Source organism: Barbus barbus (genome assembly GCF_936440315.1).
Source record: "Barbus barbus genome assembly, chromosome: 2".
In the NCBI taxonomy this organism is placed as follows: domain Eukaryota; kingdom Metazoa; phylum Chordata; class Actinopteri; order Cypriniformes; family Cyprinidae; genus Barbus; species Barbus barbus.
In genome coordinates, this window is record NC_136730.1 from 45,365,678 (window position 1) to 45,384,275 (window position 18,598).

Consider the following 18,598-nt stretch of genomic DNA (forward strand, 5'->3'; position numbering starts at 1 on the left):
TGCTTCATTACCGTCAGAAACACAGGCCAGGCGTGTTTTATAAACATGTTAAAAGTGAAGATTCCTCGTGTGATTTTAAAGAGCTTTGGGTGTACAGAGATACATAATAAAGTGTTTACATTTACTTAAAGTGTTATATAAATGCATCATATTCATATTTCAGCGCCGTTTGGAAATACATGGGAAACAGTTTGTTGGTTTATTTTAATCTTTACAAAGAAACTTGAAAATAATCCAAATATATTTTGAAACAGCTGTAATGAGATACTGATGTCAAACCCATTTCTAACTAAACAATATCTGTCATATTCAAAACAGCACCTTTACACATTCATATGATTATAATGTAGTTTGCACCTGTTGCTCAGAAAGGAGTATATGATAATATGACATGTTTTATGCTGTATTAGTATTTATACGACAGACTGCGAGTAGTGCTCGTCATAGCGCTGATGCTGGTCTCCTAGCAACGGCTGCAGTCCCTCAGGTCTGTGCACGCGCGAACGAGCCACGAAAATAATCGCCACAGCGACAAGCGCGGTTACCACGGCAACGGCGACGATCTGCGTCAGTGTGAGTGGACGAGCTGCGAGAGAGAGAGAGAATCACATCAGCAGCTCTAAAACTACCAAACACTACCAGTGTTAACTAATATTGACTGGTTTTAACTAGTGTGGACCGGTGTTAACTAGCATTGACCTGTATTAAATAGTGCTGACCTTGACCAGTTTTAACTAGTGTTAACTGGTGTTAACAATTGTTCACTAGTACTGAGCAGTGTTAACTAGTGCGTGTTAACTAGTACTGAGCAGTGTTAACTAGTGCTGAGCAGTGTTAACTAGTACTGAGTAGTGTTAACTAGTGCTGAGCAGTGTTAACTAGTGCTGAGCAGTGTTAACTAGTGCTGAGCACTGTTAACTAGTACTGAGCAGTGTTAACTAGTGCTGAGCAGTGTTAACTAGTACTGAGCAGTGTTAACTAGTGCTGAGCAGTGTTAACTAGTGCGTGTTAACTAGTGCTGAGCAATGCTAACTAGTACTGAGCAGTGTTAACTAGTACTGAGCAGTGTTAACTAGTGCTGAGCAGTGTTAACTAGTGCTGAGCAGTGTTAACTAGTGCTGAGCAGTGTTAACTAGTGCTGTTGTTCTGGCTGATTTTTGATGGTTGTTAATGTTATTCAGCAACACTCAAAGTTCACAAAATCCTATTTATATTGTTCAGATTATCACACTACCAGAGAATATAATAATAATGTGAATATGAATCAAAATGTTATGATAAAATATTATTAATGATAACAATAACAGCTGTTATAATGATAATAACAATATTAATAATTATACAAAATTATGATTATGATGATTATGATAATCACAGTACTAATTTCTATTAAATGCTATAATTAGTAGTAATAAAAATAATAATTTTACTATTATTTATGTATGTATTTATTTATTTAACAACAGTAGTCATAATAATAAAGAAGAGGAACCTGGCCACTCGGCCTCATAGGAGTATCCCAGGGTTTCGGCTGCCGTCACGAACATCTCTGCGTTGGTCACCGGCGGCCAGAAGGGCACCATGTTATACTCTCGGTTGTGCCCGATGGGCGTGTTTTCCAGCGGATAGACGGAAGCATCTGGAGAGACACAATAGAACAGAATAGAACAGAACAGAACAGAACAGAATAGAATATACAATCGCATTAAACACACTGAGTGGAGGCGGGTTACCGGGAGTGTGTCTGCGCAGCCACTCGTCAAACACAGCGTCGGTGAAGGTGTGCAGCAGCACGAATATGGGGTCGTTTGGTGACAGGTGCGTCTGTCCGCCTGTCCCGTTCAGGAACAGGTGTGCCAGGTTGTGCAGGCTGCGGACTGCAGGGTCGTCGTTCCCCTGAGGAGCGCTGTAACCTGAAGAGACAACAGCAAACGCGATCAGACCACAGAAATCCGGCGCGTACGGAAGGCCAAATGGTTCAAAAACACCTGAATTTAAACTAGTCCACAACATGTAAAATATGCATATTTAAAGGTGCAGTAAGCCAATTTTGCCAAAGGATGTTGCTATTTGAAAGCAAACACAGCCATACCCCGACAGGACCTCGCCCCTATGTTGATATCTCCGCCCCACACGTACATACATAACCCCGGCAACGACAACGGCGGAAGTCAGTAATAGGTGAAAGCGATGTGTGTTACTTTGGTAATTCAGGTCTAATGTGTTTGGTAGTAGTGAGTGATTTAACACTTGAATCATTTAGCTCTGTTTCACGTGGAAGATGACGTCGCTTCGATATTTACGCGGGTCCTACCTCTTGCCTGATCGTAACCCTTCTTTTTAGTGTATCGTTTCTCTGATATTTTCCTCTTTTTCTTTTTGAATCTGCCATCTAGGTACAACACTTTTTTCAAATATTGCTTAGTGCAGCTTTAACACATATTGTAAAAATCAATGCAGAATGGATTTGTGGATGTTTTCTGAGATCTTCCGAATGCATGGCGATTCTCTCTGGAATGGATTCTGAGCTTGTATTTTAACAGCAGATGGCGCTCTACTCTAGTGTTTATCCACACACTCAAATGCTGATGAAGAAGAGCGCTGAAGAGCACTTTTTGAATCTTATGAATGACTATTTTAGGTTCGAGTGTGTGTAAGGATTTGGAAACAAGCAGAGTACGGCTGTTTCTAAAGCATGCAGTGTTCAAAACTAAGCTCCGAATCGACTCGAGAAAGAATCGCAATGCATTTGGAAAATCTCGGAATCGATGCGGAATCGTTTTTTTGATTCGCAGTGCATCAATTAGTTAAACCAGCCCTAATATGTAACGCACTGATTTTTAATGCATAAATGACACTTATTTAACACGTGAAATGCATGTATAATACACGTTAAATACGTGTTGTTGACATGTTAAAATTCACGTTTTTGAACCATGTGGCCTTCCATAGCGTGGCAGCAGCTGAACGCGACTCACCCTCGATGGAGTTCCTGAAGCTGTTGGAGGAGGTGGAGTAGAAGGGCGGAGAGTCGAAGGTCTTCAGCTCCAAACACGCCACTACGTCCTGTGGCTCGGGCAGCCGCTGCACCAAGGAACGAGCCACGTTACCGGCGGGGTTTCTGCGGATGGGACTGCTCTCCGAACCTCGCAGACACACCGATCACACGTTACAAGACTCACCGATCACTGTACAGTAGAGCTGCACGATTAATCATTAGAAGATCGCGACCTCGATTCAAACACCCATGCGATCTGATTTCTGAAAGACAACGATTCGCCCGTGTCTATTAAACCTTTGAAAAATCATCCGGTATAGTTACGTTCAGATAAAAGCATTTATGCCTAAGGTAGCGATCAAAATAGAGCAAGTTCATTTTCAACTTAAAAAGTAACTGGTGTTTCAAATAATGTCTGTGTCGATTGCATCGTTTCAGCACTAGGTGGTGACGTGACTGTAAAAATGTGTTTGTCATTGACTCATTCATTCAAGAGATTCGTTCAAACATGTTGATTCATCCAGTAATGAAACAAGTGAAGTATTGAATCATTCATTCAAACCACTTTAATATTAAACATGGGATATATTACATTTTAAATACATATATTAAAATTTTTAATAATTAATTCTAATTAATTAAACACTTTTAAATAGACTGCAGCAATTAATAATTTGTCGCACATTCTTTTGTTTAGTTCAGAATCGTGCAGCTCTTTTGTACAATCAGACAAATACTGATATATTCTCAACATTCACTAAACATACTGATGCTATGCATGTAATATAATCTATGTTCCTGGACTTATTGTGTAGGTTCATCATTTGTGTTTGTAAGAGAGAGAGAGAGAGAGAAACTCTTTAAAGATTAAAATCTACAGACGCAAATAGATAAAGTACAATTAAAGAAACAGGTATATGTGTTTTATTTCCAGTCTGAAAAAAAAGATATGTTATGGAAGCAAAATAGTCCTCAAAACTTGTTTTAAAAATGAAAAAAGGAGGATCTTACACTTGGTTTCATTCACATGTAACACAGATTCAAGTCAATAACAGAATCCATCTAAGAGCAAAAAAACTCAGTTCTTCAAATGTGTTTGCTATGTATCCAAATACAAGGATTGCATGCAAAAATGTGCTCAGTGCATATTAAATATCAATATGCCCCTGGCACGTTTTGCACTTTATAAGAATAAAAGATTGGATGTAATCCTTGTATTTGGCTACATAGCAAACACATTTGAAGAATTGTTGCTCTTTGATGGATTCTAACACACTGGTTTTGCCTGTCATGTCTCGTCTCAGATGTTTTACTGTAAGGATCCTGCAGTAGCAGCTCTAATGCAAGGCGGCTGTATTACTGTTGCAGACGGTCCCCAGCGTGTCGTACTCCTCCACGCTCTCACAGATGACCCTCCAGCGAGAGAAGACGGAGTTGGAGCTGATGGAGCTGCTGTCGAAGGAGCTGCGGGCGCCCATCAGATCGTCTGTGCAGATGTCGCACTCGCTGCCGCCGATGGCGAAGTCCCAGTACGGCAGAGCGAAGCTCGGGTCTCCTAACATGTCCTGATAGACACACGTCACAGAGATTTACAGCGGAGAAATCCTGAAGCACAAACAGCTTCCATCTCATTCAGCCTGAGAAAAATACATTTTAGGCGATCATGTGTAAAAAAGTGTGTAAATCCATACTGTCCACTGCTAAACCTTTAAGCAATAGTTCACTCAAAAGTTTAATTTGCAGATTATGTGCTCACCCTCAGTTCATCTGAGATCAGTATGAGTTTGTTTCTTCATCAGGTTTGGAGAAATGTGTCTCTGCATCAGTGTCTCAGCAATGGATGCTCTGCAGTGAATGGGTGCCGTCAGAATGAGAGTCCAAACAGCTGATAAAAACATCACAATAATCCACTCCACTCCAGTCCATCAGTTAACATCTGGAGAAGACAAAAGCTGAAACAAATCCAGCATTAAGATGTTTTTAACTAAAATAACTCTTCCTCCAGTGAGAAAGTGCATCTGCTGTTGTCTCTCACATCAAAATCCAGCCACATATGTGTTTAGAGCTGTTTTGTCTTGTAAACGCTGCTTGATCTGCAGATTTCTCTCCTGATTCAGACCAGAACACTTTTTCACTGGAGGAAGCGTTATTATGGATTATGGATTCGTATTTTAGTTAAAAACATCTTAATGCTGGATTTGTCTCATCTTTTGTGTTCTCCAGATGTTAACTGATGGACTGGAGTGGTGTGGATTATTGTGATGTTTTTATCAGCTGTTTGGACTCTCATTCTGACGGCACCCATTCACTGCAGAGCATCCATTGCTGAGACACTGATGCAGAGACACATTTCTACAAACCTGATGAAGAAACACACTCGACAAATCGAGAGAGAGGACATTTTCAGCAAATCTTAATTTATTAGTGTACTATTTCTTTAGAAACAGACAGAATTGGAAACCCACTCGAAGAACACACAGTGAAAGCTTTGGCTCTGGAGACAGACGAGTCTTTGTGTGAGATGCTAAACGAGGCTCGTTACACAATGACATTTTCTGTATAAAAAGGGTGGAATTTGTGTCTTCCTTTCCATTCCTCTGATTATAATCACATATGATGGTTATAAAGTGTGATGATCATGAATCATCCTGCACAAATGCTGCTGTGTATCTGAGCATTGATCTCCAGTCATGGATTGATGGCATGCTTTGTCAAACAATCTACACTCACAAGAATGGAATTTTTAAATCATATTTGGAACAAATCAAAACAAACACTTGAAAGAGAAGGTTGATAGAATGTGAAGAGAAGGGCACCTGCATGTCTCGCTCCAGCTGCAGCAGATGGTAGCGGTGCCAGGTGAGGAACCCGGGCCCCTCGTGACTGAAGTCCACTCCCCCGAAGCTGCCCTGCCCGGCCCCCAGGAACGTCTTGCTGACCGAGTAATAATGCGTCCACACGAACAGGTTATAGATGCTGATGTTCTCAAACCGTGTCGTGCTGTTGTCCGGCCCCAGGATCTCTGCGTACCGGCGGGTGGCGATCACGATGTCCGGGTGAGGAGTGCGCTTGGCCTGATCCAGAGCGTTCACCAAGAAACGCTTCTCCTCCGCGCTGAGCTGCATCACATTCCTCCTGACTGAGAGAACTGAATTTCAATACATCTTTATTACAATTATCAAAACACATGACATAATCAACCCCTACTGAGAGAGAGAGAGAGAGAGTCTTCATCTGTGTCGCACACTAGGTATGTAGTCAATGGCAGACTAAGAGGAGATTCCTACGGTAGATACACCTACAGCTCACCTTTTGGTAGCAGTACAGTCCACTATTTTCTTACAGACCTTAACCCAAATTCCCTCAGAGCGTTCACAGTCAGCCAACTAAACCCACTATCAGACCATAATAACCCTCTACTTAACCAAGAAACATCTAAACAAACCCAGCTCCACTCACTGAGAAACACGTATAGATGGAAACAAAACAGTAAAGATACATATCTAAGTACAACTGGTCAAACAAAAATTCAAGTCCTATTAGATCAATTCCTCTCCACTCCTTTCCCGCTCAACAGTGAAGGTACAAACCTAGCAGCAGACGAGCTGAACAGAATATTTGAGGTCTCAGAAACATTATCACATTTAAAAACCACAAAAAGAAAAGCAAAAAGAGCACATGCCACTGAGAAATGGTTTGACAATGACTGCAAGAGACTTGGGAAAGAAGTAAGAATCCTATCAAACCAGAAACACAGAGATGCTGACAATGAGAACATCCGTCATCTCAATCATGAAAAACTTAAACAATATAGGAATACTGTAAGAAAGAAAACAGAGCAAAACACAAAAAGTCAACTCAAAGAAATTGAAGAATCCTTAGAATCCAACCACTTCTGGAAACATTGGAATACACTAAACACATCTTACCATCAAGAACTAGCCGTCCAGAATGGAGATGTTTGGATAAACCACTTCTCCAGCCTTTTTAGTAATATAGAAAACAACCAGGAACAACATGCACTGTGTGAAAAACTAAGGGTATTAGAGTCGACCATCAAAAACTACCAGAAGCCTTTAGACTCTCCAGTTACACGAGCTGAACTATTAGACAAAATACAAACCCTGGAAACCCAAAACGCCTGTGGTGTCGATGGCATCCTAAAGGAAATGATCAAATACACGGAGCACAAATTCAGATTAGCCATCCTCAAGCTCTTCAATATCATCCTTAGTTCAGGTATATTCCCCAACATTTGGAACAAAGGCCTAATCAATCACCCCAATCCATAAAAACAGAGGCAGATTTGACCCAATAACTACCGTGGCATATGTGTAAACAGCAACCTAGGTCAACTTTTCTGCAACATCCTAAACAGCAGACTAGCCCATATTCTTAGAAGTGAGCAAGTGTTGCACATCAGACCATATATACACTCTCCATACCTTAATCCATAAGCAAATCAACCAAAACAAAAGCACAATCTTCTCATGCTTTATTGACTTCAAAAAAGCTTTTGACGCCATTTGGCATGAAGGTCTTTTTCTTCAATTAATTCAGTGCGGCATCGGAGGAAAAACATATGACATCATCAAATCAATGTACAAAAACAAATGTGCTGTTAAGATTGGTAACAAACACACAGAATTCCTCCCTCAGTGTCGTGGAGTGAGACAGGACTGCAGCTGAAGTCCTACACTGTTCAATATATACACACTGTAAAAAATCCAACTCGAAAAAGGTTCAAATTACTGTTTTTGTTTTGTTGGCTCAGCAAATTTCTATGGAAAAGTCAGTAAAACTATGTTTAATACATTTATTCAACCTAAACCAAGTTTCTTTCCATAAACTTAAAAAGTTTAGTTTTGTGAACAAGATTTTGCAAGTTCATCCAAAAAAATTCGGCCAATTTATTAAGTTAAGTTAGGAACTGCCCTCCCACTAGCAAATACTAATACCATTTGTTTATGGGACATTGAAGAAAAATGGTTGTTTGGTTATTTTTTTTAATAACTTCATTGTGCCAAATGTAATAGTGTTAATAATAGTAATATGTATATATATATATATATATATATATATATATATATATATATATTTTTTTTTTTTTTTTGAGTCTGGAAATAAAGTATTAGTGAATAATATTAATAAATTAAATCATGCCCACTGTATAAATTATAATATATTGTATAGTATATTGTGCACAGCAGTATATTGTGAACTCAGGAAATTATGCTGCCTTCACGTGCTATTGTAATTCTGATAAATACTAGTTTCATCACACACACACACACACACACACACACACACACACAGGAAACGAAGTCAAAATTGAACTCAAGTCTTTCAAAAGCGGGAGGAAATTTAAGTGAGGCAGCATTAAATTGGCGGAGGAAGACTTTTACTGTGAAGTTCGTTAGCGGGCGCTTCATCTCAGTAGTTTGCATAATACCCTCAAAGACAGAACAGAACACAATTAGCCTAATTAGGAGTTTTTTTTTTTTATTGAAATGTTACATTTGAATAATACATACATTTAAAAATAATTAGCAGCATGTTTTACGATAAAAATGATCTTTTCCAATCGGGCCAAACCACGCCCCTCAGTACGTGACCTTTGCACAACCTTGATGCGAGTCAACGTCAACGTTCACTTTTTAATGCGGGAGAAACAACTTGAGAAGACAAGGCGTGTTCATCAAGCGGTCGGAGAAAAATCTTTATTAAAGACAAGGCAGCACGTGGCGATAATAATCCAGAGGAATATATATGGTGAGTGATTTTATTTTGTTTTTGTTGTACTTTACTTCTGAATTAGTTGATATTAGTTCGTTAGAAAAATAGAAACACCACTAGCAGCTAACTTTACTTTGTAAGTTATAAACATTACTGAATTAAGTGAAATATTTAAGTTTTTATCTTTTGTTGCGATGGATTTTGCTGCACAGTAATATTTTTGAAGTGGTGCACATTCTGTTGACTTCAGCTATATTAGGCTACATGGTTCTCCATCTGCTAATAACGTTACAGTACTGAAGGGCAGCTAAGAATTCTGATTAATTGCTACAACAGTAGTAAGTTAGATTAATTGATAACGTTCTGAAGAGATAATGATTTTTAAAAATCTCTGTGCAGCAGTTGTCATACACTAAAAAATAAAAAGCATAAGTATAAATTCATCGTCTATTTCATTGTTCATTCATTTATTTGCCTTATATGAAACTGATCATTCACTTCGTGTTCTTTTTTTCTTAAACAGATCTACCTTGAGAGCAAACTTCATGCAGTGTAGATGCTGTAAATACAATTGTGCCAGTCAAAATCTGCTGCTGAGACACTACAGGCTAAAGCACTGGAGCCCAGGCCGATGTGAACCATTGTTGTGCCTGTACCCTGAGTGTGTCTGCTCTTTCAAAACACCAGGTGGGTTGAAAACTCATTTATATAGGGTCCACACAAATTCTGATAAAACAACAGTACAAGCTACATTTAAATGTGACCTATGTGATTATCACAATGTTTGTACTGAAAAAAACTTGCATCTGGGTACACATCTGAAAAGGAATGAGACAGTGCAATGCCCATTTTTGCACTGTAATTTTAAAACTAATGTCTATGTAACATTTCATAGCCACAAGTGCAAACATCACCAAAAATGCAAAATAAGTGATTATAGTTCATCAGTTGTAACTGTCGATCGCACAGACTCTGATAATTGGTTAGATTCTGCTTCAGAATGCTTTGAGGATACATTGCATGATATACATGTAGAAGCTGCTGATGTTGAAGATATTGACACAATTCTTGAGAAGTTATAGTTCTGTCTGCATACAAAGGAACAAAGAAGCTGTGTATCTAGAAGTGCTACACAGCACATTTTTCAAAGTCTGAATGAAATGCTATACCTGTCTAAACCATCCACAGAAATGTTGTTTCAAACCTGTATGAATTTCTTTCTTCTGCTGAACAAAAAGGGAGATATTTAGAAGAATGTCAGTAACCAGACAGTTTTTGGTACCATTGACTTCCATAGTATATATTTTTTTTCCTACTATGGAAGTCAATGGTACCAAAAACTGTCTAGTTACTGACATTCTTTTAAATATCTTCCTTTCTGTTCAGCAGAAGAAAGAAATTCATACAGATTTGAAACATGAGGGTGAGTATAATGACAGAATTTTCATTTTAAAGTGGAGTATCCCAAGTCTAAGTTAAAGTCTCTTTAAACGATCTTTAAGGATTCATGCAGAAGTAAATCATAATTAAAATTATTTATCTCCCTCTAGACAACAGACATCCTATCACACAGACACGCTACAGCTTTACGGGGTCTCCCCTTGTACCTCAGGGAGCACGATGCAATATCAAAGACTTGTCTGGTAAGTTTTTAGCTTTTGTTCATGTCATATTTTCATTGATCACTGTTATTTTATGAAATGTGTGGTTATATTTAATAAAGGTGCTGACAGTTTCCATGTGGCTTGTTTTCACCAAGTATTTACATCAGGTTAACACGTACTGTGTCTGTGGCAAGCAGTACGAGGCTGAGAGCCGTGAGAATGGTGCAAGGCCGGTGGTGTGATTGATAAGGCAATTCACCTGTGTGCAGCACCGGTTTCGATTGTCTCACAGAAGAGCTTTGGATTGATAAAAGGAGGAGTGACGACAGTGAAGGATAAAGGCTTGGACTATTTACATTATGTTTTGATTATGTTTGAGCGACAGTCCTCTGTGGGGAGCTGCCGCTTTTACTTTAGTTTTGTGTTTATTTATAATTAAAGTTGTGAACATTTGCCGGGTTCCTGCCTCCTCCTTCCTGGGGTTCAGCTCCAACACAGTTAAAGGATCAGGGAAGGAGAAGTCAGAAACCAGCGATCGTTCAAACGGATCATATAAAATAAATACAAAATAAAATTGAAACAGCAGCCCCTCACGGACGACAGCAACACACACATAAATAAAACATACCAAAAATAGTCCAGGCCTGGTCTTCACTCGTCTTGCATTGTTGTCGCTGTTCCTTTTAGTCATTCGGGCCTCTTTTGTGAGTCACGAGGCAGGGTGCGTTTTTCCCATGGTTCTTATCCTTGTCCTGCTTGTCACAGTGCTTTTTTTTTTTTTTTTTGCTAGAGTTTGAGCTTTGATTTATTTTTTTATTTATACATATGCACAACAATTTTTCATGAAATTTATATAATTCTTAGGACAGTGATTTGGAGGAGACCTACACAAGAGGAGTGAAACTGTGCATCTTTGAAGTCATGGAGGACGATATCTCACAGACAACAAAGACATCATTCTGGAGGAAACTGGTCATGCAGGACCTACCTGACTTTCCTTCTGCTTTCATGGTACTCTTTGGACTTCTCTATGCACTGAACATTGAGTATTCAAAAGGACTAAAATACACATTTGAGGCAGTGCAGAACATCTTTGTGGGATTGGGTGAAAAGTGCACCAACAGAGTTCAGTCCCTGAAGAATAAGCTACTTACTGTATAATTTGAAAAGTATTTGTAAAGTTTGTTTCTCATGTGCATTGGCAGTGTTTTGTAAAACTGTTTTACTGTATTGCAGTGTTGCAAATTACACTTACCAACCAACTTTTGCCTCCAACAAAAATAAATGTTTTGTTAACATTGACTCACTGTTTTCAGTTTTTGACTTGGGCAATGTTATTGTAGTTTCCAGTCGTAACGTATTATTACTTAGTACCAATTTCCAATAGGATTTTTTTGTTCACTCAACTTCAGACATTGAGTTCTACAGACCAAAAATGTTGAATTGGCGCAACTTAAAAAGGTTTGTTAAAAAATAGTTGCACCTCTCCACAAAACTAACAATCTTAAGTTGACCCAATTAAATATTTTTTGTATGACTGACAAATTAATTTTAGTCAGTATAACTGTTATTTACAAAAGTTGAGTGAACAAAAAAAAGCAGAAGGAAATTGGTACTAAGATTTTTTTTGTTGTACTGGCTTAAATTTTTTTACAGTGCATAAATACCTGCGTACAGTGAGTGACCCTAAACTGAGGAAAGTCCTGAGCATGTCCAGACTCAGTCAACACAATCTCACCATAGAGACCGGCAGACACAGACAGACCTGGCTACCAGAAGAAGACCGGCTGTGTCCCCACTGCACAGGAAATGATGTGGAAACAGAACTGCACTTCCTGACATCCTGCCCTAAATAACACAAATTAGGGACACTTTCTATCCCCATTTCACAACTCGCCACAAAGACTTCCTTCAGAAACCAAATATGGACAGACTCCCATACCTGCTGGAGAAAGCCCAGCAAGCTGAAACCTGGCCGCCAGGTGTGTGAGGTCCTGTCACGACCAGAGAGCCTCCAGCGGGACAGAACTACAACACACTCACTATATGCCCAGAGCCACTTCTATAAAACATTATTATTTTATTTGTTATTTATTTATTTTATTTTATTTTATTTAACCACATAACAAATCCAGCAAGTTAAAAAGCACTTGAAGCCTTGCACATTCTAAAAAACAGTGAAAATAGTTTCTCTAGATCCACAGCAAAAATCCAGACAGGTAAGAAAACAAAACATGTTTAGAGATACAATATATAAATACAAAATCTATTACAAAGAATGTTATAATTGATTACTTTATATGTTGTTTTTAATTCTGGCGGGAAAAATAAGATATATAAGAGATTAATTATTAACAGATCATTAATAGATTATATCCCTTAGAATAAACTCAGTTACTGAATACTGAATACACTGAATTAATTAAACATTTTAAGAGACATTCTTGACTGAGAAAGAATATATATATATAAGCTGTAGCCTATACGAAATAAAATGTAAGTTGCAATAAATACATTTCGTTCTTTTTTTTTTTTTTTTTACAAAATGATACAAAAGTACAAAAAATGATAATTTAATGTAGTTTAAGTCAGGGGCGTAGATTACGCGGGGGACGTGTCCCCCCCACTTTTTAGAAAAAGTAAATTCGTCCCCCGCACTTTTTCATTGGACAGTTGTGTTCTTGTGTTCATGTTGAGGTTTTAATGGAGCAATGTATATAAATGCAGAATAATTTAAAATTCAAAGAGACAAAAGAATTTATACATGACGTTTACGTTTCCATGGCAATCAGTCACTCAGTTTGTGACGTCACGACATGCCCAGGCTCGCGCCCGCGGTCCCGCGCTGTATCCGTCATTCATTAGAGGTCGAGATGAGTTCAAAGCGGCAAGAAACTCTTCACTCCTTTTTTACGAAGAAGTCAAGCAGCGTAAGTTGTCATGTGGTATCCGAATAGTGTTGCACAATGTTCAGTGACTCCGCCTATTGCTCTTGTTGAATAATTAGCAAGTTTGATGTTCATTATATGGAGAAAAAAAAGCTGCCTGGACAAACATGCACTTATTTATTTTCAGTGTATTTTTCCGTAACTCTTTTGTAACGTCTTTTATTTTAACACATATGTATGTTATCAGAACCCTTCAAATAAGAATAAAGATAATGTTGAACTGAGATTTTACAGCGTTTACAGCATTGTGACACTCTGCCAATTCTAAATGATGTATTTCAATCAAGTGTAGCACTGATCTGATACAGGACCGATCTTCATTTAGGGCTGCTCTGTCATTATTGCACTAATTTGACGTTTTTATGTGTTGTCAAGAATGAACAAGAAACAGTCAGCCTGGTTTGTTAGGACAGAATCAGGACGACACACAGTGACAGGTGAGAAGAGTGGCTTTTAACACCTGGCTAAAAATTATTAAAATCTATTAATACACAAGCGTTTGTAGGATTATACATGGACCAATCATAAAAAACACATAATTAGCCAAATTAGAAAAATAAAAAATGATGAACAACTTCTCAGCTATCATTTTTAACTAGTATGTAATTATTAGCTTGCATATTGGTTGTTTATTAGCACTTAAGCACATAATTAATTCTGTATTCTTCATGATCATATTCTGCATCCCATAATCCTAAACTTAACAACTACAGCGACTACCTTACAAGCTATTAATAAGTAGTAAATGAAGAGATTATTGATGCAAAAGCCATAGTTAATAGTGAATATGTGTTTATCATTCTAAAGTGTTAAAAAATAATTTAGGATATATAAATGATTGGTTATTGTCCAGCAGTGTACTTAATTAGTTATTTTCTTCTGTATGTCACTATTCCCTGTATGTACATGTTTCAAACACTACTTTATTTGCTATAGACAGAGGTAGAAGTGAATTCAGAGCTGAGAGTGAATGAGGCAGAAAGTTTCAGTGAGGCTTTAGAGGTAAAGATTATTTACAGCATTGTCTATGATAAGATATTTATTTTTAACAGACTAATCAGACTAATGTATAATAGAACAGAACAGAACAGAATAAAGGAGTATGTGAATGTGCAAGCATCCATTACTGTGTGCCATGTACTCTACATACAACACACACAAAATACAATCTGAAATATGTAAACAATAGTACCCTTATAAGGACATCTATGTAACGTATACTCAAAAAGGTGCACATTAGTACCTTAGAGTACCAATATGTACCGTAATGTACTACTATGAAACTTTTTGGGGTAAATAAGGTACAAAGATGTGCTTTTAATGGTACTGTCCCAGTGACAAGCCGTTGTATTTCTTTCTTTTTCTTTTTTCTATCTTTCTTTCCTAATATATAATATAATATATAATAATATAATCATAAAGCATATTGAGCAAAAAGGTATGATTAAAAATAAAACCTGTCAATTAGACAAAGGGTAACTAAAAAAAAAAACAACAACAAAAAAAACAGGTATAACACTAGTCATTCCGTCCCCCCCACTTTTGAAATGATGGCTACGCCCCTGGTTTAAGTAACAAAATGAATTTATTCTCTAAATAAACTAAATGTATTCTCGATCGAACTAAACTCTGCATGATCCAAGCTAATGCTGGTCTAGTCGCGGGTTTGCTATACATTCTGAACTTGTTGGTTAATCTGGTGAAGAAGACACTATGAGAGAGAGAGAGAGAGTTCTGACCCACGGGCACGCGCCGCTCGCACTCGTCTCCGGTGAATCCGTGCGCGCAACCGCCGCAGTCGAAGCCGCCGAAGTTCCCGCTGCAGCGGCACGCGCGCGTGAAGAAGCGTAGCGGCCAGAGCTCGCGATCGTCGCGCCCGTCGTACGGGTACTGCGGGCCGTGTGCACGCGCATCCGCGCGCACGTCCACGCACTGCCCGCGCCCGGAGCGCGCGCCGCACGGGTCACTCTCCAAAGCTGACGGGGACGGGCAGCACTGCGCGCTCCCGAGGCCCTCCGACGTCACGCACGCGCGCGGGAACTGAGCGCGAACGAGCCCCAGCGCGTGCACGAGCAGCAGCATTCCTCTGCGTGTTCTCCACATCATGACCAAAACCGGCGGGAAATCTCAGAACAATCAATAATATCCAAATAGTCTCGAGATCGCCTCAAAAACAGCAGAAACCATCAAGTTCTGTCAGAAATAATGCATGAATCAATCATCAGCGTCCGAAATATCTCCAAACACTACATCAAAAGTTCCCACATCATCTCCAAGAACGAGCAGTCGGTCAGATCTGTAATTAGTCAGGTTGTGTCTGTAATTAGTCAGGTTGTGTCTGTAATTAGTCAGGTTATGTCTGTAATTAGTCAGGTTATGTCTGATGAATCTGGAGAGTTCGGGAATGAACGGCGGAGGAGTTTAAATAGCGGCGGAGCGCGTGACCGCAGCTCTGATCCCCGCGTGACCGCGTCACACTCACGCGCCCCGAGCTGAGACTCAAAGACCTTCCTGCTCTACTTCATCAAGACCTGTCTTCAGAGCACAGGCTCCTTAAAGATGCAGATATTTCCCATAAACAAATCAGCTCGATCACATTCAGTCTTCATCTTGAATGTCAATTCAATTAATTTCAAGTTTATTTGTATAGCGCATTACAGAAAAATAAAGATTAGCCTAAAATGATGCAGTTAATTAATGACACGTCGTCAAACACAAGATGAACACTATCAAGCCATATTTTCTAATGGATACTTTATGATGTTATTGTGGTAGAATAGATTCTGTTTTTATTTATTTATTTTTCTGTCAGAATCAGGAGAATTTGGGCTAATTTATCTCATAACAAGCCAACAAATAAAAAAATAAAGAAATAAAAATAAAGAAAAAAAACCTATTATTAGTTGCTAACAACATCAAGAAAGCAACTATTCAAAACATGTTTGTTTATTTATTTATTTTATTAATTTGAGATTTTCTGTCAGACTGTGATGTTGGAGCTGAAGAAATCCTGTCTCAATTCTCTCATGTTCAAAGATGAATGCCAGATTCGTCGGTTTTTATAATAATTGTCTGACAGCACGCATTATTCTGTGATCTGAGCTTGTTACCTGTAGCAGATTCTAGCGGGAGTTGCGTAATCATGCAGTAAGTGACGTAATTACGGCATAAACAGCGCGAGAGAGATTCTCAGTTTGGCAGATTCTGGATAACTCATTTTCACGCATCAATTAGTTATTGGTAAGAGGAGCTTTCTAATTTGTCAGCTACTTATAGTGAGATTACCTAAATTTAAACCATAGACTGTAAAAAAAGATGGACGACGCGTCTTCACTTCCTTCCATTATAGAAATTGAAGCGAATACATCTCAGGCCGCTGCCATTGTGAGTAAATGATGTCATTTGGAGTCAGAGTCTGCGCAGTAGAGATTCGTTTGGAGCCCGAGTCTGCGCAGTAGAGATTCGTTTGGAGCCCGAGTCTGCGCAGTAGAGATTAGTTTGGAGCCCGAGTCTGCGCAGTAGAGATTCGTTTGGAGCCTGAGTCTGCGCAGTAGAGATTCGTTTGGAGCCAGAGTCTGCGCAGTAGAGATTAGTTTGGAGCCAGAGTCTGCGCAGTAGAGATTCGTTTGGAGCCTGAGTCTGCGCAGTAGAGATTCGTTTGGAGCCTGAGTCTGCGCAGTAGAGATTCGTTTGGAGCCAGAGTCTGCGCAGTAGAGATTCGTTTGGAGCCTGAGTCTGCGCAGTAGAGATTCGTTTGGAGCCAGAGTCTGCGCAGTAGAGATTAGTTTGGAGCCCGAGTCTGCGCAGTAGAGATTAGTTTGGAGCCCGAGTCTGCGCAGTAGAGATTAGTTTGGAGCCCGAGTCTGCGCAGTAGAGATTCGTTTGGAGCCAGAGTCTGCGCAGTAGAGATTCGTTTGGAGCCAGAGTCTGCGCAGTAGAGATTAGTTTGGAGCCCGAGTCTGCGCAGTAGAGATTCGTTTGGAGCCCGAGTCTGCCCAGTAGAGATTCATTTGGAGCCCGAGTCTGCGCAGTAGAGATTAGTTTGGAGCCCGAGTCTGCGCAGTAGAGATTAGTTTGGAGCCCGAGTCTGCCCAGTAGAGATTTATTTGGAGCCCGAGTCTGCGCAGTAGAGATTCGTTTGGAGCCCGAGTCTGCGCAGTAGAGATTCGTTTGGAGCCCGAGTCTGCGCAGTAGAGATTCGTTTGGAGCCAGAGTCTGCGCAGTAGAGATTCGTTTGGAGCCCGAGTCTGCGCAGTAGAGATTCGTTTGGAGCCAGAGTCTGCGCAGTAGAGATTCGTTTGGAGCCAGAGTCTGCGCAGTAGAGATTCGTTTGGAGCCCGAGTCTGCGCAGTAGAGATTCGTTTGGAGCCAGAGTCTGCGCAGTAGAGATTCGTTTGGAGCCAGAGTCTGCGCAGTAGAGATTCGTTTGGAGCCAGAGTCTGCGCAGTAGAGATTCGTTTGGAGCCCGAGTCTGCGCAGTAGAGATTCGTTTGGAGCCCGAGTCTGCGCAGTAGAGATTCGTTTGGAGCCAGAGTCTGCGCTCCAAACGACCAAACGTTCTTCCAATTAGGGAGAGTCTGAGAATTTCCTAAAGAAAATATGGATGTGTTGTTGGGATACTGATTACTTATGTTTTTTGTAGCTGAGTAAAAAGGGTTAATTGTTGAATGGTAATGAGTGTTTGTATAATGTTATGAAATCTTGCTCCTGATTCATTCTTGGCATTTGAGCCCTGAAGTGTTTCACATTTAAGTCATGTGAGGAAGATAATCCACACACACACACACACACACACACACACGCACGCACACACGCTCATAACACACACACACACACACACACAGTGTTCACAGGCTTCTGTTATTTAAAAGTATTACTATTTTCCTTTTGTAGTCTTAAATATACAAACCTTTCTGGATTTCCACATCAAATTTATAAGCCATAAGGCATTTAAGGTCCACTTCATGAGATTTTTTTTTTTTTTTTTTACTTTTATCATTCAGAAATACTCCTTCTGTGTTTGACAGTGGAAAGTAGCTCATCCGGGTTTGTAAGGTTAATTTTTAAGTGGCCTGTTGTTTTAAAGAGGTACTATTATGCTCTTTTACAAAGTCTTGATTTTGTTTTGGGGGTGTACTAAAACATCCTCTCATGCTCGGTGGTTCGAAAAATGCATTATTTTTCACATAATTTACATTATTACAATACATCTCTCCCCAGCCTGACACAAACGGCTCAAAAATAAATTATATTAAATAATAACGACAAATAAATCAATGCATGGGAAACACGAATTGCAGTGAAACTATTAT

General features: G+C 39.4%; 1 protein-coding gene and 1 long non-coding RNA gene across 2 annotated transcripts; one reads left to right on the forward strand and one right to left on the reverse strand.

Moving 5' to 3' along the window:
- Nucleotides 1-177: 177 nt before the first annotated feature.
- Nucleotides 178-15,702, reverse strand: tyrp1a (tyrosinase-related protein 1a). Its single transcript, XM_079442128.1, has 7 exons — nucleotides 15,026-15,702; nucleotides 5,815-6,137; nucleotides 4,359-4,563; nucleotides 2,979-3,146; nucleotides 1,734-1,913; nucleotides 1,493-1,639; nucleotides 178-586 (listed from the first exon to the last, which is right to left on the reverse strand). The coding sequence occupies exons 1-7, from the start codon at nucleotides 15,390-15,392 to the stop codon at nucleotides 414-416; spliced, it is 1,563 nt and encodes a 520-aa protein (XP_079298254.1). The 5' UTR covers nucleotides 15,393-15,702; the 3' UTR covers nucleotides 178-413.
- LOC306885777 lies at nucleotides 8,374-11,639 on the forward strand. Its single transcript, XR_013785579.1, has 4 exons — nucleotides 8,374-8,770; nucleotides 9,258-9,421; nucleotides 10,285-10,377; nucleotides 11,203-11,639. It is a non-coding gene; the product is annotated as an uncharacterized lncRNA (long non-coding RNA).
- Nucleotides 15,703-18,598: the final 2,896 nt, after the last annotated feature.